The sequence below is a fragment of the Sprattus sprattus genome (genome assembly GCF_963457725.1).
Source record: "Sprattus sprattus genome assembly, chromosome: 5".
In the NCBI taxonomy this organism is placed as follows: domain Eukaryota; kingdom Metazoa; phylum Chordata; class Actinopteri; order Clupeiformes; family Clupeidae; genus Sprattus; species Sprattus sprattus.
The window spans coordinates 35,594,283-35,622,276 of NC_137924.1; the positions used below are offsets into that span (position 1 = coordinate 35,594,283).

Below are 27,994 nucleotides of genomic sequence, written 5' to 3' on the forward strand. Positions count from 1 at the left end.
TGACAGAATGTATTACTGGGGAGATGGATACGACCTTTAGATTCTGGATAAATGTAGGCATAACTGCAATATGTCAAGAAAGGTGAAATGCTGAGTTTCCAAGAAAATAATGATTTTTTTGGTGTAAGGAACCCAGATTTGTTCAGATATCTACAGATGAGGGACTTTTATGAAAAAGAAATAAAAAAGAAGGATGGGGAGATTCTTGTGACATCCTACTATAGAGTAGAGAAATACCTAAGGCAACTTAAATTCTTTATACTTGTTTAATGGAATCCAAACAACACTCAACAATAAACATTAAGGCTACATGGGCGAAAGAGCTAGATGTGGTGATATGTAACCAAACCATACGCATATTTTGTGGAGCTGCAAGAAAATAGAACCTTTTTGGTGAGGGGTACATGCAGTTGTATGCCAGACCCTGGGATATCTAATGTACCCATTATACCTAGAACATTTAGAAGAATGTGTAGCTAAAGATGACTTCATTTAGCTAAAGAAGACATTAAGGCATTAAGAAGACAATCATTTCTTACAGCATTAAGAAGACAATCACTAAAATGGGCTGAAAGCAGACATGCCACCTTGTAAACAACGGTTGTAATATGTCATCCAACCTGAATTTATTCAGTATTTTAGCCATTAACCTAGTAACCTACATCATCTAAAGAAAATGCAAGGGAAAGAGTCAATGGCATTTCTTTATATTCTTAAATCACTTTATGAGGACCAAAATACCCCTCAGATATATTTCATCAGCACACACCGGCTAGACCTGTCAGATCCCTGAAGAGATATCTGTTCGTAATACCTGCGGTCAGAATTAATGGTCACCTCTGGAAACAATTTCCTGATGGGGCTCCAACTGTAACCAGTTTCAAATCTAGATTAAAAACCCAACTGTTCTAAGATGCCTTTTTGTTTACTGATTTTTAATACCCTTTTATTTGTTCTGTTCTTTAAGCTGATCTAATGTAGTCTTCCTTTTTAATCTTTTCTTTTTCTATGGTCTTTCTGCTCCTTTGTAACACACTTCAAATGACCAATTGTGAATGAGTCGTGCAATATGAATAAACTTGCCTTGCCTTTAATTCCAGATAGTTCCGGAAGTTGAATATAGGCGTATGACTATTCATTTTCCTGCATGGAATTTGTTACACACACATACTTTAGACTGTTGACTGGCTTTATTGTCATTTCAAATGCAGCTAGTACACAGTGAAATGAAAAACGTTAATCTAGGAACATGGTGCTACTTTGTCTACTGTTCTAAAATCTGAAGATGGTTTGCCAAACCTCTAGGAATAAGAAATAGACGTGGAAGTCTTAAAACTTTTATTATTTTGAGGAAAGTCCACAGACTATTTGTTTTTCCCTTTCAGTGTAGACTTTCAACTGTAAGTTTGGCACAATAGCTTACTTTTAAATCTACAACCATAACCACCAACATGTTCTGGAAATCCGTACAATCACAAACTTTGTTGTCAATAACATAAACACTAACGTGTCACATACTGTATGTAAGGAAAATGCTATTTAACATTGCAAAACAAGAGTGATGTTTCTTTGTTATCTACAAGGTAAACATCTGTATCTGTTTTTCTTGTGTAATTACGTGGCATGACAGCTGTTATGCTGCATCCTAAATATGAAATACAATGTCAATTATTCAATTTTAGGATGCACCCCTAATTTTAACACCAAAAATGTGACTTAGCTAAATATCATGAGAGGGTAAGATAAACCCCCGGTTGAACTAACCCCCAGGCTCTGGCCCCGTTTCGCTCCAAAGCCACTATTTTGGGAAAAGTGCTTTACCCAGAGCTACACTTTTGCTAATTCACTCATGTGTTCTTACACACTGCCAGTTCACAATAATAACACTAGAAAATGGTCAGTTTTGTTAAGACCTGGTGGCTTTGGGCAGATAGGATTGGACAAGTTGTGTGTTGAGTTGAGTGTGCATATCATCTCCACAAATTAACAATATAATTGTTAAAGTATCCCATGTTGTACAGAATAACTGAATAGGGCTACTGCTATATGTACAGTCATGGACACAAAAATTGGCACCCCTGCACTTCTGTCAGATAATGCACCACTACTCCCAGAAAATTATTGCAATTTCAAATGCTTTTGTATTCACATGTTTATTTATTTAGTTTGCATTAGAAAAACACCAAAAATCTGATAAATAATGTCAAATCTGACTTTATTTCACACAAAACTAAAAAAATGGACCGGACAAAATTATTGGCAACCTCAACTTAATAATGGGTAGAACACCCTTAAAATAAAGCAATACAAATATCTGAAATCAATTGCTTCCGGTAACCATGAATGAGGTGTCTTACACCTCTCTACTGGAATTTTGGACCACTCTTCTTTTGCCAACTGCTCCAGGTCTCTCAGATTTGAAAGGTGCCTTCTCCCAACTACTGATTTGAGATCATGCCACAGTTGTACCATGGGATTAAGATCTGGACTCATCAAGGACACTTCAGAACTCTCCAGTGCTTTGTCTTAACCATTTCTGGGTGCTTTTTGAAGTGTGCTATGGGTCATTGTCCTGCTGGAAGACCCATGTCCTCTGACGGAGACCCAGCTTTCTGACACTGGGCCCTCCATTGCGCCCAAAAATGATTTGGTAGACTTCCTGATGCCATGCACACAGTCATTGGGTTCCAGAAGCAGCTAAGCAACCCCAAAACATCGGTCCAGCTCCACCATATTTGCCTGAAGGGGCCGTGTTCTTTTAGTTGAAGGCCCCATTTCATTGTCTGTAAACTGCTTTACCAAAAAGCTCTACTTTAGTCTCATCTGTCCACATGACACTCTTCCAGAATTATTTTGGCTTCCCCAGGAAGGTTTAGGCAAACTCCAGTCTGGCTTTTTTATGTCTCTGTGTCAGCAGTGGGGACCTCCTGGATCTCCTACCATAGCATCTCATTTCATTCAAAAGGCGACGGATAGTGTGAGCTGACACCGTTGTACCCTGTCTGCAGGATAGCTTGAATTTATTTGGAAGTTGTTCTAGGTTTTTTATCCACCATTCAAACAATCTTTTGTTGCATTCTGTCATCAATTTTTCTCTTCCTTCCACACCCAGGGAGGTTAGTGACAATGCCATGGGTTGTAAACTTATTGATGACACTGCTCACAGTGGATACAGGAGCATTAACATTTCTGGAGATGGACCTGTAGTAGCCTTGAGATTGTTCATGCTTTTCTACAATTTTGGTTCTCAAATCCTCCGACAATTCTTTGCTCTTCTTTCTTTTCTCCATGCTCAGTGCGGTATACACAGACACACAACACAAAGGTTGAGCCAACTTTGCTCCATTTTAACTGGTTGCAAATGTGATTTCTATATTACCAGCATCTGTAGCTTGCCACAGGTGTGTTTAAATAAAGATTAAAGGAGCATTACATGATTGAAATACAGTTATTTCTTACAATTTTGAAAGGGTGCCAATCATTTTTTTTTTGAGTTTTGTGTGAAATAAAGTCAGATTTGACATTATTTCTCCGATTTGTGGTGTTTTTCCAATGCAAAATAAATAAATAAACATGTGAATACAAAACCATTTGTAATTGCAAAATTTTTCTGGGAGAATTGGTACATTATCTGACAGAAGTGCAGGGGTGCCAATATTTTTGTCCATGACTGTATATAGTTATCAAGCAAACAGTTATCTGGATATTCAATTATCCATGCACACCCCTAGCATATAGTCTGTTAACAAGAGTGACATTTGACATGACATCAACTTGACACAAAATTACCTGAAACTTAATAGCAGTAAGACTGAGCTGCTAGTGGTTGGCTCCAAATCAGCTCTTGCTAAGATGGAACCTTTCACCATGTGTAGATGGCAGCACCATCCCTTGCTTCAACCAGGTCAAGAGCCTTGGTGTCATACCAAGGGCGTAGGTTTGGTCTCAGCATTGGTAGGGACACACCCCCCCCCCCATATAAAAAAAACATAGTTGATGTTATATTGAACAGGCAAACTTTATTTAAATGAATTAACATTTGTGTATTAACTTGTGGAACTTGGAACTGATTTAAACATAATAAGAATCATAAAACCTTAGTTTAAATAAAAAACTAAACGCTCTCCACCTCATCTGAAGCCCTTATGGTCCAGCTGCTGCTTCCTCAACCTGCACTACATCTGCACTGGATTTCTAAGTTTCCTGAATGCATGTCAAAATATTGCCTTAATGAACAAATTACATAACTGAGAAGTACATGAAATGCATTTGTTTGTTCTGAAATTAATTTGTAATATGTAGGTAATTGGTTCAGGTTTTATGGAGCTGTACTAAGCCTACATCGTGTAAGGGAGAGTGGGGTAATTTGTGCCAGCAGGGAAGTTGTGCCACCCCTTATTTTAGTGACCACACATTTTTTTGAAGAGCCATTTAACTCATCCTGCAAAGAAGAGAGCCTCTTTGCATGAGAGATAAGCACGTTTAAGTTCAAAAAACAGTTTTTTTGCCTTTCAAAGTAAAATTTCTATGATCACAGTTTTTTGATTGTTGTGTCTAAACAGTTATAGACAAGTTTGAAAACATTTCACACATGTTTCAGTGCTTTGGTAAGCTACTCTATAATAGGCTTGTAGAAAACCGGCCTTTGATGTTGTAAAATAACTTTAAATAAACCTTAAATTAGTAATTTTGCATTGAATTTGTCTAGCTTTTATATAGCATCACAGTTTCTGAGATGCAAATATACTGTTTTACTTCAATAATCAATGGCACAATTTACCCCAATGTATTCTCTTTAATGGCACAACTTGCCCCCGAACACTTTTTTTCAGAAAGCTATATTTCTTAACAGCTTCATCACCCTTGTTGAATTCACTGCCAGACTACATCAGACACTGTGACTCAATTACTGACTTTAAAAGCAGACTTAAAACTAATTTATTCAAGATAGCTTATGGACTGACTGACTGACTTCTATTTTTCTTATTTTTATTTATTTCTATGAGATGCTTGTAATTGTAATGAGATGATTGTTTGTGAAGTGACCTTGGGTGTCATGAAAGGCGCTTTAAATAAAATGTATTATTATTATTTATTTAGTTGTGGGTGACAATAAATCAGTTCTGATTCTGGGTAAACTAGACCTCATATTTGTGTAGATACCTGGTCCTGGCTGAGCACTGTACCTGGATTCTGAGATCCTCAGGTGTACTACAGGTAGGTAGCTGGCCATGGCTGATCTGATTTCACAGATCAAGTGGATGACATTGAACGTTGCCCAGACCTGAAGACCTGACTTCTGTATCTCGTTCAGTGTGGGGTTTTCGGCACTCCCAGGGTCACGTAAAGTAGGCTAGTTTTTCCCGGGGTCGTGCAGTGGGGCATAGGCTTTGGCTTTAAACCTGAGACAGCTGTGTCCGCCTCCATTGTTCTGGCCTAGCTCGCCACAGTATTTCACTGGAAATAATGTAGGTTCTCAAATGAGTACATTAAGTGGTCTAAAGTGGATGTAATCTTTCACAAAGTATAAAGTGACCAGGAGCTATTGATTCAAGGGCAAAGAGTTTAAATGAAATAGGGTGGATTCAGGTAAATTGGGACATTTTTTGTAATTTTGTCTTCTGAGCTTAAGTTTGTCATCAATTTACAAACATAACCCAATAAATGAGACATTTCTGAATTCCTTAAGGTATCCACATTATATAAGTAAAAAAAATTAAGTCTTCATGATATTTTATGATCACATGGCTCACTATTTTAGTGGAGTTGACAAAAAAAAATATTTTAAGCAACTTGTTGGTAATTTGGGACAGTATGTTTGGTAATTTGGGACAATGTATTGAAAATTAAAAAAAAAAAAAAAAACATTTTAATTGATTTGTTATCCATAAATATATCATTAAGGTTGTGCAGTATGTGTTATCTTCTGATTTTGAGGGTGGATTTTGGGACATAACAGGCCCTGGCAAGATAACGGAGCTTAGGTCTGTTGCCTGCCCTTTCCAGTTCTCTGTACTCTTGCAATGCTCCCTTCATTCTAGCCCACTACACACAGCTCTGACGGTTAGCAACCTTAGCCTGTAATTTCTTCTGCTAAAAATTGCCTAGGATACATCACTTTGGTTTTGTGTTGTTATAAAAGTGACCAGTTCACTTTTAATCAGGTTATTTATGACTAAATTATAGACACATTTTCATTTTATACCCTAAACATGTTGTCCTAAATTACCTGAAACATGCTGTCCCAATTTACCATACCATGTTTGGTATTTTGGGACACCAAGAAAATGTTCAAATTAAATTAATATAAACATAATTTCAAAAAAGTGTTAATTATTACACTTATACATCACACATATTTGCTAATCATTGGTGTCCACATTAAATGAAGCATATACATTTTACAGCCTTATATTAAAATCCACCTAAAGCATATATCATTTTTTTACCTCTTGATTTTTGGGGTCAACTTCCTGTGTGATGCTGACCACAACCCCCTGTGATGTCACCTACCTTAAGACATTAAGACTTAGACATTAAGACATTAAGACTTAAGACACTAAGACAAATAGAATGCGGTTTGCAGTCTCCACTCTCGGAACAAACAACAGATAAAAGCTACAGCACGTGTCTTATTGCGCTTGTAAAAGAGCAATCATTTTTCCCTACAGTTGGTCACGGTTTGCCTAATGCCTAATTACATACGAACACTAACCTTCGCTGAGAAATTCCTAGTGCGTGGGTGCCTCCCGTAAAACGCCTAAACTGATCCGCCCGCATTTCCGTTTGCCTCGCAGACCAGGCATTTAAAATAATCTGAAACTGAAAGTACTGACACCCCACCTCCTTGGTCCCCGCAGGCAATGACCAGTTGTTACGCAAACCTATTTAAAGCGCAAGAACATCCCAGCGTGTTCATTGCAGCGAAGAGACAAGCAAAATTAACTTTGCTACATGGGATTGTTGTCTGCTCTATAGTTTAGTCTATCTCAGCTGACCGAAGTTAATAGCTGACGTAGTTCAGGGGACAGTTCTAGCCTATCTATATATCAAAATTAGCACATCGCCATCTGCCCGAGAGGAGTTCGTCCCCTAACAAGCGTAAATCATTGACTGACATGCGCTATCTTTCTCACCTGTTGAGAATACATGCGTTCTGTTAAGCGGAGTAAAACGAAGTTACAACGGGATGCCGGGTGTTTTTATGGACACAACCAATTCTACAGAGAGTTTTGCCTCATTTTCTGGCGAAGAGTCTCAGAGTTCCTCAGACTGGGTAAATTACAGGATATGCATTAATGTGATTAACGAATAAGATAATATCGCCTTGCCTTACACTAACGTGCTGTTAAACGGTAGTCTACTAGACAACAGTGCCACAATAGTCGTAAGGTAAATATTTAAAATTACGCTTTAGTTAGTAGCCTAAGTGAAGAGGGCAATGTACAGATATCTTAATTCTAACTTGATCAAATTACCGTACTTGAGTCGGCAGGTCCCAACCAAACTACCTTTGTGTATTGTTGTTGTAAATAGGGGAAAGGTGGGTTTGGTCCTGTGAAAACCGGTAAACGAAGGGAGAACAACCGGGATGCTGCAAGGAAAAATAGAAAGAAACAAACAGAGAGAGCAGATATTCTACATGGGGTCAGTATCAGTTTTTGTTTCTCTCTTTCTCTCTTACTGTTATTTGGTTGGTTTGGTCATCCTGTAAGATCATGCACAAATATAGATCATTGTGTGAATGATAAGTGAAGAGGACTAGGGTTTGTATAAAGAAAAATAGGATTCTACCCCTGCCTTGTGTGTAAGACCCCTGTGTGAGTGTGTTTCACCATGCATGAGGGGGAGGTATTGAGACACTCACTTGCCCTTGCAGGCATTTCTGGGAAACACAGCCTCTGAAAAGAATCTCTCTTCCCCACAGCCCCGCCAACAGCAGTCCAAACTCTTGCTAACAAATGTCACTTCTTGGCTATTTTTCAAGACTAACTTTTCTGTCATCTGATAGTGTTTTTTTCTGGTTATTTGGCAAATTAGATTACATATAACCTTTACTTATTTGGAGACTCTTACCATATTGTAATGAACTCTGACAGCTTTGACATTTATGTAACCACCATCATATCAGTTAATTCATAAAGTCTCGCCACACTCTTACCAAAGAACTGGAGCACTCCTATATTTTGCTTTCCTTTTCTTATCAGAAAAAACCCTCAGTCATATCTAATACCGCATATTGCCTTGTTGTTAATTCTGCTTTCTCTTTCACTTTGATGATTCTAAGTACCTTTTGCCTACTGAGAACTGTGTGTGGTTTTCTAAATAATATGTGGGACAAATGGTCCGATACTAAGTCATTACAAATTCACAGTGGATTTCACTGACAGGTTGGATTCTTAACACAATTGTAGAGAAATTGATGGAAATTGATCTCTTATCACAGTGTAATGTAATTAATCTCTTATCACAGTGTAGTTAGGCTTATCAAGGGAACTCATTTATGCCCATACAAGTCTGAGTGTGCATGGCCGACACGAATAAGGTCTTGTGTGCCTCCTGCTGTTTTTGTTCCCTGCACTGTAACATCTGACAACATGTGACTATGTGCTTATCACATGGAACTCTTCAAATGGTGACAACAACACCTGATTTATCAACAGAGAGAGAAGTAACCACGTCGGTTGACCCAACTTCCCTATAGTTGTATATAGAGCTCTTTGTCATATGGAAAGGCTCTGTATATAATGATTATTTAAGCTGATATTTAGCAGAAATATTCCTCTTTATACATATTTTTCCTACAATATTGTACAGTATATTGTGTATTGTAATGGTCCTTTGATTGGGATATGACATTTTTTCATTTTATTACACTAAAACTTATTCTCTCTTGAAGGAGATGCAGTTCCTGGAGCGTTCCAATGTTGCATTCGAGAAGGAGATTGGCGACCTGAAAGCTGAGCTCCAGCGCTACACTACAGCCCTGCAGCATCACGAGCCTCAGTGCTCACTGCACAGCCAGTCAAGACTAGCAGGTCATGTCACCCCACCGGTGAAGGCCCTATCCTGTACCTCTACCACTATCTCTTTATCAGCCTTAAACGTCGACACCGCTCCTGTCACCAGCGCGCAGTCCTTGCCTGCCCGTCCTGGAGAGACCCAGCTCGAGTTCTCCCTCTTAGACCTCTTGGACAGTGGAGGTTGGGAGCCGGGACACTGGAGTTTACACTGATGATGAAACACAGCACTGTGTGACCAGATTCCAAATTTTCCATTGCAAAAAAGGGCTACTGAAAAAGGCACTGCCCAGTTCTTCTGAAACAAAGAATTATTTGATTTGACATTAGTCATTGTTAGAAATTCAATGTTTAAAATCACTTTAGTGCAAAGTGATATACTCTTAGGTATGATTACCACACCCCTGCAGACCTTAAGTGTGTCTCTGTTCTTGTCACAAGCTGCCAAAGACTTTTGGGCGTACATTATAGAATATACAGAACTTTTCAGACCATACAAACACATTCATACTGTATTTAAAATATATCTAAATATATATAATGTATTATTTATTGTGTAATGGATAAGCTTTGCTATTTGTCTATCAACAGTTTAGGGGTGGGATAGGGATGTGCTGTTTGTTGCTCAACCTTTACCATTGAAGATGCTTGGTTTTGGTAGCATGTTTTGCTAACTTTCATGCTATCACCATAAGAGTCAACCTCAATGTTTAGAGCACACATTAACTAACTGGTAGACCGGCATACCTCTGTCAGTGGACATTTTTGGATTAATACATACAGATGGACAATTTTGAAAGTTGTACTGGCTGGTTATAGGAAAATCCCATACTAGAGCAACTATATAACTATATTTGCTATAGTCGTCATAATGTTAAGCCAACTAACCAGATTCAAATAACATCAGTAGGTATTAGTAGGTTTTCACTGATAGGTATGCATTGCCATAGAAATATATTGTGAATATTTGCATTTGCATTTGACTGTAAACAACCCTAGACCTGCACAAGCAATATTTATCTTTAGGGTTCATTGCTTTTGCCACTTAACTAATCAGCTCAACATAAGTTATGATTCATATGAATAGCCCCATAATGTGACTCTCATGTCAGGATGTGTGTGTACTTTCTTGGAACTTTAAACTTACCTGGTGTAAGCATGACAGACATGATGAGATAAATATATAGAAAAACTAAATATAAAATAATAATAGCAATAATACAATCAAAGAGTGCCTTATATGAGGGGGATGTAGCCTAAACACATTTTGTCAATTTGATGACTAATAGAATGACTAAATAGAAACATCACATGAGTGTGTAGCATTTTTATTTTACATTTTTCATACATTTCTGAGACATATTTCTCCTTAGACTTAGAGACGGTGCATTACTTCTACAGTATGTATATAAAAATGAAGTAAAATTGGAATACTTAAAAAAAAACGTCCATTACTGTCATGTTTAAGGGCCCCCTGAGACACCACTAAATGTTAATATGTTTGTAATGTATGTTTGGAATCATTTAACTGCTATAACTGTCATTGACTGCGGAGAGAAAGGAGCGGCAGTCTGTGTTACAGTATAATTTGCTGTACCGGGAAAAATACACATTGCAAAACAAATATCATAATCTGTGATCCCTATGCTGGGTCAGTTTTGCGCAACATGGTGGCTGTACAGGACTAGGGGGCAAGCCAAGGAACATGGGAACAATGGTTTGATGCTGCACATCACAAGCTCCCTCACGTCAGCCCTGAGACGGTGGTAAACAGACGAGCTAGTGCCAACCATTGAGGGAGGGAGTGAAGGCATAAAGAAAGAAGAGGGTGGGATGAGAGAGATAGAGAGAGAGAGGAGCCAACGTGAATGAAGAAAAAAATCTCATGTGATAGCACTCCGCGTTAAACCTGTGATGCAGTTTAACGAAACCAGTCAGCAAATGTAAATAACTGAACAACCATCCTGGTATTAGCGTTAAAACACCAGAAAGCATAAAGTAGCCATATCCGCAGTGTGTGGCTAAGGTTAGCCTATCTCTTTCCAGCACCTGAGCAGATCTCATCCGGATGTCCAAGAGGAAGCAGTAAACGGAACACGGTGCAGGAGCGGGAGAAGCAAGAAACGAACAGCCTCACATCGGTCGCGGTGACACTGCAGTGTCCATTAATTCAGAGTTGAATTGGGTGAGGGGGCATCGGGAGTAGCAGTGTTGCGGCGGCGGTTCCGAAGGTGCGCACATGTCGGCACATTCTAATTCGCCATCCCCGCCCTGCGCGGATGCTGCTTACTGGGTCTGAGACGACAGCGGTGGACCTTCTGCAGAATAAAGGAACAGTAGAGAACCAGCAGGAGACGACGGCGAGACAGAGAGGATCTGGTTCAGAGAAAGATTTGGTGATGAGGTGGTCGTTCAAAATCGATAAAGGATGTATTTTGTAAGCTTATGTGGAGAAGAGAGACGACTGATTTTTTTCTGAATTAGAGCCTATCGACTTTGTAAAGCAAGCAAATGGGAATGTACGAATAACCGGAAAGAACATTGTCTGGTTTGTTTTAATTTCAGTCTCTTCCTACACATCTACGATCTTAAATATATAAATAAAGACCAAATTTAGGCCGATGACTTGCTGATGACGCCACTACGGCAAAGCCTCACAATAGTAGCGATACATGTGCGCCCTCCTGTCTCAATATGGAATTATAAATATATATCATTCGCGTCTTTGTTTCTGAGATGTGTCTATTTTTAAATCGAGCCCAGTTTAGCGGGTTTGCTGAGGCAGTCACCCTGGGCGAATCGAATTGAGCACCAAACATCATTCCTATATCGGCCTAAAACACGGCGTTATCTGTTGACTTATTTTCTGATCTGGCTCATTGTCACCCTTCTCAGTTATCGTTGGAAGAGACATTTGTTTTCATACTGGTTGTAGTTTTTGTCAAGTAAACCAAGTAAATAACGGCCCCCCTGCTTGCATCCTCCGAAAGCATCATCACTGCAGCGATGGAGACTCCCACTAAGCTGCCTCCTTCCAGCCCTTCTTCACCTACTACGGGCTTTTCGGTGCCCAGCGCGGAGAAAGTAGATGGCTTTCCCCGTCGGTCAATGCGCCGTGCTCGGCAGCGACGGTCACACAGCTCCTCACAGTTCCGTTACCAGAGCTCTCAAGTGGAGCTAACACCGCTGCCTTTACTGAAAGGTAGGTTGGCTGGAGATGTATGATCCATTTCTCCAACCTTACAACGTACAGGCACACTTCCCTTTTCATTGTCTGTCAATAAGTCATCGTTTAGGGCATGTAGATACTTGAGCATGAGACCTTTGGCTATTCAAAGTGCACCCCCTACCTAGAGTTTAATGTAACCGAATCTCACCACGAGTAAATAGTAACAGGACTGGCTTCGATTACAATATGGAGGTGGTAAATCAATCCAGCGGTGTTCAGCAGCGATTTTGCTTCCTCAAGACATGGAACTGTATGCTCTGGCCAACACTATTAGTGAAGTAGGCTGTTATATGTTTATTTTGCCCAAGAGCAGGTGTGTGTTAATCTACTGTGCAGTTCCCCACATGTAGGATTGGTCTGGTGTCTTTCAAATTCAAACAGTTTTTTGTTTTTATGATCCTGATCCTTGAATTGATCACACATCAACATACATTTTCTCAGGCAGCATGCTCTAAAATATCTGCAAGTTGTACAAAAGCTACAGTTTATTCAATGGTTTTGTATCATCCATGAGTAAGCTTATGTGCAATGTATGAGTTCAGTTTGTAAATGAACACCATCACTACCAGAGTATGACCTTATCACTTCTGTACTACTTGTACACACTGGATTGGAAAGGCCTTGTGTGTTTTATAAGGCCTCAGCCCTGCGCAAAGACAAATCTCTGAGACATGTTTCTATTTCTATTTTAATTCCAGCTGGTATTAGCAGGACAGTCTCTCCAGACATTACCCCCCCAGTCTCTATTCTGCCCATTTCTCCTGCCCTTCTTAGCCTCTGGACTGTCACCTCCATGTTGACCTGTTTGAAGCCCTAAGAAGTGTGATTTAGTGTCCTAGACGCAAGTAATCTTCCTCAGACTATTTCAGTGATATTCATCAGGACATAACATTGTTCAATACTGACTGTCATATTTCTAATGCAAAAGAAGAGGCCCAAATTCTTTGTTTAAGAGAACCTCTTCATGCTTACCATATTAAAACAAATCTTAATGTATTAATTTCCATATTAAATGTATCAGAGGGTAGAGCAGGCTATATTGACAAGAATATGTCTTTCCATTTTACAGGAAAGGCCCTCCATATTGCAGGGTTATGCCAGTGTGGGTGTGTGTTAGTCTATATGTGTGTCTGCGTGTGTGTTTGTGAATAAGAGACTGGTCTAATGTTACAGCAGACACAGGATCCTCGTCCTCACTGCCTCCAGGCCTTCTCAGATCAATAAAGAGAGCAGGAGGACAGGAGCACAGGAGAGGAGGTGCAGAGTGACAGCATGTACTGGCAAAGAAAATGAAATGCACATAAATACAGTGGAAAGGGGGAAGTGGTCAATGTAAAAATAACCATAAATATGTAACTTTGAAGGAGGGAAAGACAAAAAAATTATAGACCCCAGCGATTGCAGACGAGCCCATGGGTCTGAGGGTGCAGTGGAACTGATTACACTTTTACAGTACAGATCTATGAGGATGCATGTACAAAAGAAAGAGTACAACTGTCATAGGGTCAAGCTTCCTAAAGCTAGCTCAAATCTGCCAAAAATCACAGCTATTTCTTTGAGGTATATTATACATTTCACCTGGTGTATGTCTCTGCTCTTGCAGTGTAGCTCGTGATGGTTTTGCAAGGGTCTGTCAGATGAAAGCATGGAAAGAGAGGGGAGCACCAAAAATAGACACCCAAACCGGGTAACAGTTATTTAACGAGTGGCGCTGCTCGTGCTCAGTGCTCTCATCTTATTTCAGAGAACCTCTGAGAACGAGGGAGCGAAGAGCAAGCAGGAGAGTGTTAGATAGAGAGAGAGAGAGGGAGAGCCAAAGAGAGAGAGGGAGAGCAGAAGAGAGAGAGGGTAGACAGTGAGAGTGGGAGAGACAGAGTGAGAGGGTGGAGAGTGCAACAGAAGAGATGACGTCATGCTTTAACCCGGTCTCTCTGCCAGTCCATCATGCTTCCCTCTTTCTTGCTCTCTCTCTCTCTCTCTCTGTCTTTGCAGTATAAATGACTACAGATCTTGATTAGTAGAACATATTGCCATGAGAGTCTAGTTCAATGATGATCAGTTGTTTTCTACAAGCCTTGACCTAGTACGTGCTTCATGCTCCCTTGTACTCTTTCCCCCCTTCCTTTACCCCCCATCTTTTTTCCGACTTTCGCTTCACCCACCCACACACTCTCTCACACTCTTGAACTCACACACACGAGCACACAGCTGTTCTCTTCCTGTGTATACCAGTTCTCCCTACAATCACTGTCAATTAGAAATGGTTTGATTGTACCCACTTAGCCTCAGTGGAAGGAAGAGGAAGAGAGCGAGTGAGAGAGTAGTTTGACTCGTGCTCTTGTCTGAGTGTTGTACATGTACGCATGCATGGCCCATAAGTATGGCTCATTTTCTCATTACTGTATTGCTATTACAAAGCAGAAGAGACTCTATACGTAGGAAGGCCTTGATGTGGCTCACAAGCTCATTCAACACCATACAACCACACCCAGGCTGCTGTGTCTTCATTTTAAACGTGACATATAATCAATATTTTAACAACACCGTCTATTGACAAAACAATATACACCCCTGCCAACTGTAGCAATGGAGAGGAGGCCATCACTGACTGTAAAAGAAGTTGATCGGTTTGATTCACTAAGTTTTTTCACAAGAGTTGTTGATGCATGTAGGGAAATGACTACATTTATTGAAGGTCCAAGCAATTGTAGTAGTTTCTCTGAAAAGACAGAGTAAGGGCTTACTGTAAGTATGCAACACTAGTGCACTCATGGTGTGTTCTCAGCCCCCAGGCTTGACATACTTCTACGCTTGCTGAGGAATTTTCTGTAGGTATTCTTCCCATGTCTTCTTACAGGGCACAAGGAAGTTGGCAATCAAAGGTCAACAATTTCACCATGCTGTTGTTAAAAATAACTCCTTAACAACAATCATTTATAGGTCTAAATTTACAGTTAGAATCATGTTGTGCCTCACAATGGATTTACTCTCCGCTGATCGTGTTCGTGACCCTTATTCGAGCAAGTGTACATATGTGACAGTAGTATACAGTTCAGCTATAAACAGATTATTTACTGTTCTTTTACAGATTAGTGTACAGTATGTTTACTGTTAAATGTGTATGTGTGAATGTTTTTACTAGCCCTTTTTCTGTTTCTATCACACCTGCTGATTCCTTTGTGTTTCTATAAGTATTTATATTCTGTGTTTGTGTGTGTGTGTGTGTGTGTGTGTGTGTGTGTGAAGATACCCCTGTGGCGGAGCTTCATGACCTCTTCTGTAAGAAGCTGCAGCAGTGCTGCGTCCTCTTTGACTTCCTGGACTGCGTGGCTGACCTCAAGGGGAAAGAAATCAAACGCGCTGCCCTTAATGAACTGGTGGAGAGTCTGGCCACCAACAGAGGGGTTCTCATCGAGCCCCTCTACCCTGAGATCATCAAGATGGTAAGAAACCAAAGGGGATGGAGGAGAAGAGGTGGAAAGAGATGGATAACAGGACAGATGGGGATAGCATGATGCAGATTAGACTTGTGTTTTAAACTTTACTGTAAATTAAATGTATACAGGTATAAAGATAAGGAAATAGGGAAAGAGACAAGTTTAAAGGGGTCAGTTGAGGGACAAAGTCAAACTAAATGAAGGAGTTCTCATCACATGCCTTTGAAATCAACAGATTCTTGAGACATGGTAACAGAATACACACCTAAGGCCAAGCAATAAGTGGCTGAAAAAAATCCAGGAAAGGGTCTAGAAACTCTAGGGTGTGTGTGTGTGTGTTTGTGTGTGTGTGTGTGTGTGTGCGTGTGTGTGTGTGTGTGTGTGTGTGTGTGTGTGTGTGTGTGTGTGTGTGTGTGTGTGTGTGTGTGTGTGTGTGTGTGTGTGTGTGTGTGTGTGTGTGTGTGTGTGTGTGTTTGTGTGTGTGTGAAAGTTTGGAGAAGATGCTGTGAGATTACCTGACATACCATGTGAGTCATGATGGTATATTGCCCAAGACAGATAATTTATTATTCTAAGTAGGACTGTCTAAGCACTCAGATTGGTTCTAAATCCTGAGTGGGAATTTTATTTCTGTCAGGACCACACACAATGACACAAATGGCTTCTCCCAGCTTAAAAGTCTTTCAAAGAAATGGGTGTATAGCTTGCTATATAATTTTAGTTGGCCAGATAACTTCTATTTGCTGTCAACAATGTCTTTGATTTGCTTCACAACATTTTGTGAAATACATTAAAGAAATAGAACCTGAAAGGTCGGTTGGAGAAAGAAAACTGTCGTCGGTGCCTCAATGACAGTGAAAGAAGTAGGGAGATAAAGTGTCAAGAGGTAAAGTATGTGGCTCAAGAATCTGTATGAGCGCTGTGTAGTTTAGAAGAAAGGGGAGCGAGACGAGATGGAAAGGCTAAAATAATATGTGGCACAGTGGGAAAAAACGGAATGAGAGATCAAATGAATTTCTAAAATGTATTTCACTGTGGGATCTCTGCTGTTGGGTATGGGAGGACTGACTAATGTTCCCCCTCTCTCTGGTCCTGTTCAGATCTCAGTGAATATCTTTCGTACACTGCCACCAAGCGAGAACCCGGAGTTTGACCCAGAGGAAGATGAACCCACCCTGGAAGCCTCCTGGCCCCACCTACAGGTATAGGCAGAGAGAGACACAGACACACTTACATCACACACACACACACTCAGACAGTGGACATACACACACACACACACACACAGACAGTGGACATACACACACACACACACATACAGTGGACATACACACACACACACACACACAGACAGTGGACATACACACACACACACACACACACACAGACAGTGGACATACACACACACACACACAAACACACAGACAGTGGACATACACACAAACACACAGACAGTGGACATACACACACACACACATACAGTGGACATACACACACACACACACACACAGACAGTGGACATACACACACACACACACACACACACAGACAGTGGACATACACACACACACACACAAACACACAGACAGTGGACATACACACACACACACACAGACAGTGGACATACACACACACACACACACACACACACACACAGACAGTGGATATACAAACACACACACACACAGACAGTGGACATGCACACATACACACACACACACACACACACACACACACACACACACACACACACAGTGGACATACACACACAGTGGACATACACACACACACACACACACACTGACAGTGGACATACACACACACACACACACAGACAGTGAACATACACACGCACGCACACACACACAGACAGTGGACATACACACACACACACACAGACAGTGGACATACACACACACACACACACACACAGACAGTGGACATACACACACACACACACAGACAGTGGACATACACACGCACAGACTGACTGTTAACGCTCCACACTCACATGCACACATGCTCTTTTTTCATCTTCCTCTCATACACCATTTCACACAAACCCTTTCTCACACATGCACCCACACACACACTCACACACACAGAGACTGACTGTTAACGCTCCACACGTGTTTCACACATGCACACACTAAAGGGTTCACACACAATCAAACACACACTAAAGAGTTCACACATGCACACAGTAAAGGGTTCCCCCACACACACACACACACACACACACACACACATACACACACACACACACACACACACACACACACACACACACACACACACAGACACACACACACACACACACACACACACACACACACACACACACACACACACACACACACACACACACACACACACACACACACACACACACACACACACACTAAAGAGTTCACACCTCCACCTGCTTGTGTCTCCTTCTCCACAGCTGGTCTACGAGTTCTTTTTACGGTTCCTTGAGAGTCCTGACTTTCAGCCCTCCATGGCCAAGCGGTACATTGACCAGAAGTTTGTCCTTCAGGTGAACTACATCTGCATATACATACACACATATGCATTTATATACATTGTTATATACATTTACAGATGAATGCACGTTTTTTGCATTATTTGTTCAATAACTAGGAGAGAGAGCGATAGAGAGGCGAACAAGCATTTTATAGTATGCTGATTGTGTGTGTGTGTGTGTGTTTGTGTGTGTGCGCGTGTGTGTGTGTGTGTGTGTGTGTATGTGTGTGTGTGTGTGTTTGTTTGTGTGTGTGTGTGAGCAGTTGTTGGAATTATTTGACAGTGAGGACCCTAGGGAGAGGGAATACCTGAAAACTATTCTGCACCGTGTCTATGGCAAGCTGCTTGGCCTTCGAGCCTATATCCGCAAACAAATAAACAACATCTTCCTCAGGTTAGTGATGCCCCCACACCAAAATGAAGCTGACACACACAGACACACACACACACACACACACACACACACACACACACACGCACATGCACATGATTAGTACTATGAATATCTTTCTCTGTGAACTAAACTGATTGCCCTCTGTGACTTGTGTACAGGTTTATATATGAAACTGAGCATTTCAATGGAGTTGCAGAGCTGTTAGAGATTCTAGGCAGGTAGGTCAAAGTCTTGATATTATCAGGTGATGCTTGTTGCAATTGTCAGTCCCAAACTTGCTTGAAATAGCTCAACAAATTAGAACAATTCAAACAGTTAGCTGCCTACAGAATAACACATCCGCAATACTGAGAGCATTTTTTTTTTAAATCCAGGCTAATTTCCTTTCTGCAGATGCTTTAATAACTTGCTCTACAGGCCTTCCTATTACAGTGCTCATTTAAACGACTTCTTCTACAGCAGTTTTGGAGCCTTTACAAAACATTAAAACCTCCCTCTCACTCTTATCCCTCCTTCTTTCTTCATGAGCGTGTCCTGTGGGGGACTGCCTTAACTCATCCTACACAGACATGTCAGGATGACCCTGGCCAGATACATCATACACCTTGTTCAGATACACCTTGCTAAACACGTCACAGTTCAATACCTAACTTCTTAAAAGTTTCCTTCTTAAAAGGAAAGTCAGGACACTGAACTCTTGAATCGCTTCATCGAGACCAATGCCTACATCTCCAAGGGCAACCGAAACGGAGAAACGGTCTTTAAAAAGAAACCCTCAGCAGATGAGTGACAGCCCTCCAATCACATGGCCTTATTTTAACACTTTCAGCATTTAATACATTTCAGATAGTAAATATTTCCCATATTGTTTACATTGTCAGTCAAGCTATCACTTTACACAAATCCATCATTGGCGAATCAAAACATCACATTTGCTCCGCATCTCTCGTTGCCCTTTATGAGAATCATTTCATTGAAAGGTAAAGTGGTCCGTTCCCTCTGTGCTGGTAAAGATTAACTCAGCCATCTTCTTAATGGTTGAGGAGGCTCCCATAATGCCATAGCCTGATTATGACTCAGAACCTTCATGCACACGGAAAACATTCATGCTGTCAGCTTCCTTCTGCCCATCTTCACAGCACATCTCTGACTGTAAATGGAGCTAAAAACACCTGCACTTCCTCATAGCACTATTCCCAGCCGAGTCTCATTGGAGCTGAGAGTTTTCTGCGAGGTCATGTGTCTGGCTGTGATCATTGTTTTTCACTTTGTGTAGAGTGAATATAATTTTTTCATTTTTTTTGCCGAGAGGAGTAAACAAAGCAAAGCATTTGGAGAGAGAGAAAGATAGAAATAAAGAGAGAGAGAGGTAGTAAAAAAGAGAGAGACAGACAGACAGACAGAGACAGATAGAAAGAGATAGAAAGAAAGAGAGAGATAGAGAGAGATAGAAAGATAGAGAGACACATAGACAGAGAGAGAGAGAGAGATAGACAGAGAGAGAGAGAGAGAGAAAGAAAGAGAGAGAGAGAGAAAAAGAAAGAGAGAGAGATAGAGAGAGAGAGGGGAGGGGGCGGCTCCTCGGTGAGTCAGTGTGCAGTAGGGATGAGGCTCTATATTCAGGTTGATGCCAGCTGAGGTATTTATAGATCCACCCACATCTTGCCTCTGATACACACAAAGTTGAGAGGATGGATAGACAGACAGGCAGGAGGAGAGAGAGAGAGAGAGAGAGGAAAGAGAGGATTTAACTATACATTTATAGAATAATATCACTTGGACTGTGTACAATTTCCCTTGTATGTGCCCCTGAAAAGTATGTGCGAGACAAAATGTATAGACATAGATCCATAGTTGTTTAGATGGAGAGGGGATTCATCGGATTAATGGTCAGCAATCTCAATAGACGTCAACAGATGAGATGTGTTATGTCTGTGTATGCATGCATGCACGTACCTGTGTGTGTGTGTGTATGTATGTATGTAAGTGTGTGTATGTAAGTGTGTCAGTGAAGAGATGAACAGAATTGTGAATTTGGCCTGTTGATACTAATCCAATGCGTTATCCCAATCACCCCATTCCTCCTCACATCTGCTCTCCTTTCCCCATATTTACCTTCTGTTCTTCTTCTTTGATTCACCCCTTTCCTCTCCTCCTCTGGCCATCCTTCTCTCTCTCCCCTGGTTGCTTCCTCTGCCTTCCTCTCCTCAGTATCATAAATGGCTTTGCTCTGCCTCTGAAGTCGGAGCATAAGCAGTTCCTGGTGAGAGTCCTGATCCCTCTTCACACGGCCAAATCTCTATCCATCTTTCACGCGCAGGTCAGTGCCGGAGAGAGAGGCAATCACACACAAACACACACACACACACACACACACATACACTTCTATACCCAGTTACTCAACTTTCTTCACGATGTCTCAGCATCAAGTTCAAGTAAACCAGTAGCCCAGCACTGAACACTGGAGGGCAGTAGAGTTCTATCCCATGCCTGATACCACCCTCTTCTTACAGTGGGGCAAAAACTGAATTAATGGTCAGCAATGAACATGCTGATATCCCTTTGCACATTGTGTGTGTTTGCTTCTAAATGTAGTGTCTATGCATAACTGTGTATTGGTGTGCGTGAGTGTGTGTGTGTGTGTGTATTTGAGTGTGTGTGTCTGTGTGTGTGTGTGTAACTTGTGATTTCTGAAAGTGCCAAATTGCCCTACATTCCTACACTCTCTCCTCCGAGTTTTTCTCGCCCCATACATAATTCACACAGCCAGACAGGGCCGCTAACTGGAGTCAGACTTGGCCAGGTGTCCCTGCCTGTCCCGGGGAGAGCTCCTGTACGGAGAGACCTCTTTCCTCTTCTTCTATACGTCTTCCCTTTATGGGTCAGGGAGTCCAGACACACAGTTTGCTCAGTCTGCTATCCACTGTGGATCTGACACACTCAAACTCAAGTCTCAGTTGATTTGGGTGTCTTGGGACTATTTTTTAAAAGATATAGATAAGTGGCAATTCTCATTGTTTATGAAGGGACCCATTTTAGGGCCAATCTGCCTGACTAAACCAACTGAAACCTTTTTGTTGTTCAGTTGAATATTTTGAACAAAGTTTGTTTGTGTGTCTTGATAGTGGCAAAAAAAGTCAGTCTTAGACCACGTTTGTGTCTTCTGTGGTTGATTCCACCACCTTCACTTGGGCCCAGTGTAGTCAGATGATGTGAGAATCGTTTAGACACAACATTAATAGCTCCAAGTTAAAAAGGTATCTCCTCACAGCACTCATCTTTATATAGAAATGAAATGTGGATTACTGTTAACATCAGTTTTTTCTTGGTTTTGTAAAAGTGCTTAAATGGTGCCTGATTGGCCTAGCATAAACAGGCATTTTAGCTACGGCAGCTAGCAAGGTAAGGGAACAGGTTTCCCCCAGTTATTGTTGTTGATATTAAATTGTCTTTGAATGGAGTAAACAGGCTCTATCAGCTGTATAGTATGTGGGGGGATACTCTTTATTTGCAACTTATGGCTAGTCTAGACAATCTTGATGTTCGCTAGAAGAAAAACCAGCTGCCTAGAGGGAAGGAAGGCGGTTGAGTCGAGTTTGCTTGTCGGACATTAGGCCTATTTGGTGAGTGAGTGGTTATTAAAATCAACTTTTATCCAGATACGCTAGACTTGCTTATGAGGTGTAGGCCTATCCAATTGCAGTTGTTTTTGGAGAATATAGCGGGCTATAGCAAGGCTGCCTGTGACTCATGCCAATGGCTCTGTACTGACTGCATCGATGCCATCCTTCCTGGGCCTAATGCTTGGATTTACCACACTAAAATAAAATTAATTTTGATCCCAAGAGTAGCGGGGTGAGCCTTGCCTACTCTTTCAGCTGTTTAAAGTAGGCAAAAGTAGATATGTGTTTCTACCTGTGTTGATATTGTCAGGAAAGCAACGATAATGCACTCATTTTGCGATTCTTTTCTCTTTAAATGTTTTCCCGGTTAGCATACCACTGAATGATTCCACTTTCACTATGCACCTCTACGCTGCCAGTAATCTGGTGCCCCCCTGCTAAAAGCCCCATGACCCCTGGGATAGGCTAGCTGTTCTAGCTGTTCTAGCTGTTGTAGTGCCGGCCTTGAGGACATGGCAGTATAAGGGCCCACCACAGGTCTCCTGTGCTCTGAGTCATAAGCCTGCTTTATAGGTTCTCTCTTCACTCATTTACTGCCCCTGCTCTGAAGTGCCCTGTGTGCCATGGAATAGTGAACTCTGGGTAACCTATAAGCACAGTAACATGGTAACAATAGTTTTTGTTTGCACATCAGCCTTTGGGTCAAATATCACTTAAGTCCTGTGGCTTTACTTTGCACCGTTAAAGATTAATCACCGTAGACTCTTGGTCTCCCGGGTGACATCTGCGGTTTGATTCAGTCATCGTGGCCATGCCTCTCCGGGCCTAAGGCCTGCGCCGAACCCCGGCAGCCCAATTAAACAGCATATTATTTACCAGAGACTTCAGGCTGATCTCACTGCAATGCCTTCCACCCCACACGCCACTAAGCTTAATCACTTTACTTAACCTACAGAACTGAGCCCCCCACCCACTGTGTAACTGCTGTTTCCTCTGCTCCGCTCTCCATCCTGTGTGTCTTAGAGACGAGGGTGGGAGGAAGGGTGGGAGAAAGAGAGAGACAGACAGAGAGAGAGAGAGAGAGAGAGAGAGAGAGAGAGAAATATCATAATGGTTGAGTCTCCCCTCAAGGGACAGAGATCCTGTGACATCAGTCCTTCCGAAGTAAACACACATATGTGCTGTCGCTGCAGACCAGCTCACCACAGCAACCAGCCTAGGCAGAAGGGCAACCGTGGTAACGCAGAGTACACACACCTACACACACACAGCCACACGTTCGCACAGCAGCGCACTCAAACTTTGTAACCACCTCTTGGAAAATCATCCTTTTCCGATCTTTAGTTCCTAATCTCAAGGGATCACAGGCTTAGAGGCCATTGTGTCTCAGCACTCCCGGGAATGCTCCCACTGGGAAAAATGATAATCCACACCAAGAGACAAGAATGAAAGAGCAGGAGAAAGAGAGAGAGAGAGAATGCCAAGAAAGCTCCCTCTTCTCTCTGTGGAGCTTGTGTATCTGTGACTTTAACTTCAACAGTCATTCAAAGAACCATCTATTCAGCCATAGAGTAAAAAACACCAAGTATTCCATGTGCCTTCACTGTTGTTTTTGTTTTGTTACATTTGTTTCTGTTGTTTTTGAAAATGACAGATTTGTGTGTATTTTTTTTACTGCACTGAGCCCATGATGAGGAAGCTGGCCAGAACTGCAAACAGAATCAATTAATTAATCAATACAGTGTCTGCGGGAAAACAGCTGCCGATAGTCAACATCCGGCCCATGCCTGATCAATGGCTGCCTGCACTAATACGCCACAGCACACTCCTGCACCTAGCTGCTGCTACGCATTCATCACAGGAGCCGGCCTAGAGTTTGACAAGCCTTCCAAATACAAATTAGAGTGTGTCTATCCAATTAGGTTAGACACTCACTAGATTATAATCCTCTTGCTCTCTTGCAGACACATTTGCGTGCACACACACACACACACTTACACAGCCACATACACACTGCACTCATACTCACACACACAAAAACACACAGACGCTCTCACTTTTATTAGTCTCCGTGATGATTCAAAACCCGGACTCCATTTTGATGATGTCTGTCTGGTTAGGTTGATTATCCTGTCATGCCAGAATTAAGATGATGTCTGATCCACTGCTTCTCTGCTCTGTCTCCTTCAGCTGGCGTACTGTGTGGTGCAGTTCATGGAGAAGGATGCCACCGTCACAGAGTCCGTAAGTCAGCCCTCTACCGCAGACTCCTTTTTCACTTAAGAGATTGTGGGTGAGGAGGAACAGTAAAGTCGTGGCACACTGACAGATCAGTCCCTGTTATGCACAAGTATGATGAATGTAGCCACAGTTACACACAGTGTAGTGGGACGTTTTGATTTGTGGGGCTTTTTGCCTTTTATTCAGATAAGACAGGAAGAGATTGACAGGAAATGAGTTGGAGAGAGAGATGGAAGTGGTATTGGAACATGACTGCGGGCGCTCATATATATAGTTGGGATGCAACCGGGTGCGCTGCAGCTTGCCTGGTTAAAATGCTACTTTTGATGTTTGTCACATCAACAGATCATCCGAGGACTGCTCAGATACTGGCCAAAAACGTGCACTCAGAAAGAGGTGATATGTGTGGATGAATGAAATGCCACTTTTTATTGTATGATTGCAATGAATAATGAATACTAATAATATTACACGTCATGCTACATTATGCAATGTAAGTGCCTGAAGGTGCTGGAGTTAGCTGCTTCTGTCTGTACCCAGGTCATGTTCCTGGGGGAGATTGAGGAGATCCTGGATGTGATCGAGCCATCCCAGTTCATTCGGGTTCAGGAGCCGCTTTTCAAACAGATTGCTGCCTGCATCTCCAGCCCTCACTTTCAGGTCTAACACACACACACACACACACACACACACACACACACACACACACACACACACACACACACACACACACACACACACACACACACACACACACACACACACACACACACACACACACACACACACACACACACACACACACACACACACACACACACACACACACACACACACACACACACACACACACACACACGCTTAAAAATACATCCACGGATGAGGCTTACTCAGTTATGCTCTTTGAGTGAATGCCTGTGTATGTTTTTCCCCCTCAGGTGGCTGAGCGTGCTCTGTACTTCTGGAATAATGAGTACATTCTGAGTCTGATTGAGGAGAACTGCCAGATGATCCTGCCTCTAGTCTTCTCCACACTCTACAGAGTCTCCAAAGAGCACTGGAATCAGTAAGAAACTCTTTCTCCTAGTCTTTTCAAACCTCTACAGAGTCTCCAAAGGAGCAGTAAGGAACTCTTTCTCCCTCACCTCTAATCACTACAGCCAGGAGCCAGAAGCACATCAATTTAAGCTGGCCTGAGGTGGCTGTGAAGTGATTAGATATGAGTTTTTTTGTAGATTTTGGGTCTATGTGTTTTATTTAGTGCTGGAGGCATGTAGAACAGCATGCACATATTGGCGTGGGAGAAAAGACCATAACGCTGAAGTTGCCATCTTTGTTTTTGCCGTGAGATCTAAGTACACATTTTGATTCAATTAGAAAGTGTACCGTAATGTGTATTTAGATCTCACAACAGTAGATAGTGCTGTCTGCCAAAACTCTTTTATGTAAGCAATGCAGTAAACTCTCCAACTCACGAGGGGAAATTTGCCTTTGGAAAAGAAAAATGCCTTCGGTACCCCATGGGTTAGTTGAGTTCACCTGAGAGATGACTTGGAGTATATATTAAATATTACACATTATTAGAATGTTTGGGGAAAAAGTGCTGCAAAGAGTTAGCCTGACAATGTCACACTCATAATTCTAGTCAGAATATGAGTCTGATACTGCTCCATTGGGCTGTGATTATGGGGCGTGTTTCAAACGTAGACCATCGGGGCCAGCTGATACATTAAACTTTTACCGGAACCCGTACGAAGGATGGCGAAAACATCTTTTCGATAGACATATGCCTTGATCGCGATTCTCTGTTCCTCTTTCAAAATGAATGCGCTATCAATGTCTTCTAAAACAGACTCCAATCTCCACATTTCAGCTCTCCAGCGGCAGCTGGCTTCAAACCAACCGTTCTTTGGTGACGTTGTTGATTACGTTGCGGTTGATCATCTGTCCATCATCGTATAGAGCCCGCCCTGACAATTTGATTGGCTGTCTAGTTTTTGATCGGGCATTATTTCTCCCCAACGGAGCGATGCCAGACCGAACTTCCAGACCTCAAATGTTGTGGGCGGGGCTAAATTCGGTCTGGCATCCAGGCTAGCAAAGAGTACTGATATAAACCATAACGTTTTTCACATGACATAGTGGCTCATACACTGATAGAGCAATGTTACACAGATATGAAGTGCTTTATGGAAATATTTCAGTATTTTCACCTGACCAGATGAAGACTTTAATCTGTGATTGTAGCATTATATACCATTTTCTGCACTCTCACAAGTTTGTACTGCACTTGCATTGCACACCTGCGTTGAAAATTTAGACCTGTCTGAAGATTTTGTTCTTATTGAGTTTGTTGTGCATTTCCCTTGCCAGGACGATTGTTTCTCTCATCTACAATGTTCTGAAGACCTTTATGGAAATGAATAGCAAGCTCTTTGATGACCTCACTGCCTCCTACAAAGTGGAGAAACAGAAGTGAGTATTCGGTGTGTGTGTGTGTGTGTGTGTGTGTGTGTGTGTGTGTGTGTGTGTGTGTGTGTGTGTGTGTGTGTGCGTGCGTGTGTGCGTAAGTTTGTACGTGTGACTCGTTCTTAGTTTCTCTTCCTCATTGCATATTTGAAGGAAAACAGGTTAATTTGTGCAGCTTGTGAACAGAGAGCATCGAAGGTTTCGGGATAAAAAAGTTGACCCTATATTCTCAGTATTGGTGCTTTTACAAAGTGCTGCTCTGTCCTCCAATTTGTTCTCAGTTCTCAGCACGGCTTGTCCTGTGTGGAGCATTTAGGCTTCATGGCTCTCTGGGGTCAAGCCATGCCATCTGAGTCTGTACATTGTGCCATTTCTCAGTCCTTGCTATCCCACCCTAGCCAACTCGGTGGCCCACGGTCTACTCACTCGGTGTAAACCAAGTGTTGTGTGTTCTCCTCCGTTCTGTAGATTGGCCAATTTCTTTCTGAGTCTCTCCCACCACTGTGTTTCCCACTTTTGATTCCTCACTGTTGTCATTTTTTACTGACCCTTGGTTTCATGTCAAACTTACATGTCTCTTCCTCTCTCTTCCTCCCTCTCTCTCTCTCTCTCTCTCTCCCTCTTTCTCTCTCTCTGTCTGTTCGGTGGGCAGAGAGCTGAAGCGTGAGCGAGAGCGTCTGGAGCTGTGGCGCGGCCTGGAGGAGCAGCAGCAACGCCGGCTGCAGAGCCTAATGGAGGCCAGCAGGAACCAAAAGAACCTTCTAGAGAGGGAGAACCCTGCTCAGAGTCAGAGTCAGCCAGAGAGCAGCACGACTAACACCACTTAGAACCTGCAAGCCAACACATATACACACACACACACACACACACACACACACACACACACACACACACACACACACACACACACCACACACACACACACACACACACACACACAAGCACACATACTCAGATTTCCATCACACACACACACACACACACACACACACACACACACACACACACACACACACACACACACATACACACACACACACACACACAGACACACA

General features: G+C 42.0%; 2 protein-coding genes across 2 annotated transcripts; both read left to right on the forward strand.

The window, feature by feature from the left end:
* Nucleotides 1-7,173: 7,173 nt before the first annotated feature.
* On the forward strand, nucleotides 7,174-9,235 carry batf2 (basic leucine zipper ATF-like transcription factor 2; the record flags this gene model as incomplete). The annotated part of the gene is made up of 3 exons (XM_080839788.1): nucleotides 7,174-7,276; nucleotides 7,537-7,647; nucleotides 8,900-9,235. The coding sequence occupies exons 1-3, from the start codon at nucleotides 7,190-7,192 to the stop codon at nucleotides 9,233-9,235; spliced, it is 534 nt and encodes a 177-aa protein (XP_080695914.1). The 5' UTR covers nucleotides 7,174-7,189.
* Nucleotides 9,236-12,026: 2,791 nt separating this feature from the next.
* On the forward strand, nucleotides 12,027-27,766 carry ppp2r5b (protein phosphatase 2, regulatory subunit B', beta; the record flags this gene model as incomplete). The annotated part of the gene is made up of 13 exons (XM_080839882.1): nucleotides 12,027-12,222; nucleotides 15,496-15,692; nucleotides 16,787-16,888; nucleotides 18,133-18,225; nucleotides 18,476-18,606; nucleotides 18,765-18,824; nucleotides 20,818-20,926; nucleotides 24,420-24,473; nucleotides 24,816-24,866; nucleotides 25,011-25,130; nucleotides 25,409-25,536; nucleotides 26,844-26,945; nucleotides 27,592-27,766. The coding sequence occupies 13 exons, from the start codon at nucleotides 12,027-12,029 to the stop codon at nucleotides 27,764-27,766; spliced, it is 1,518 nt and encodes a 505-aa protein (XP_080696008.1).
* Nucleotides 27,767-27,994: the final 228 nt, after the last annotated feature.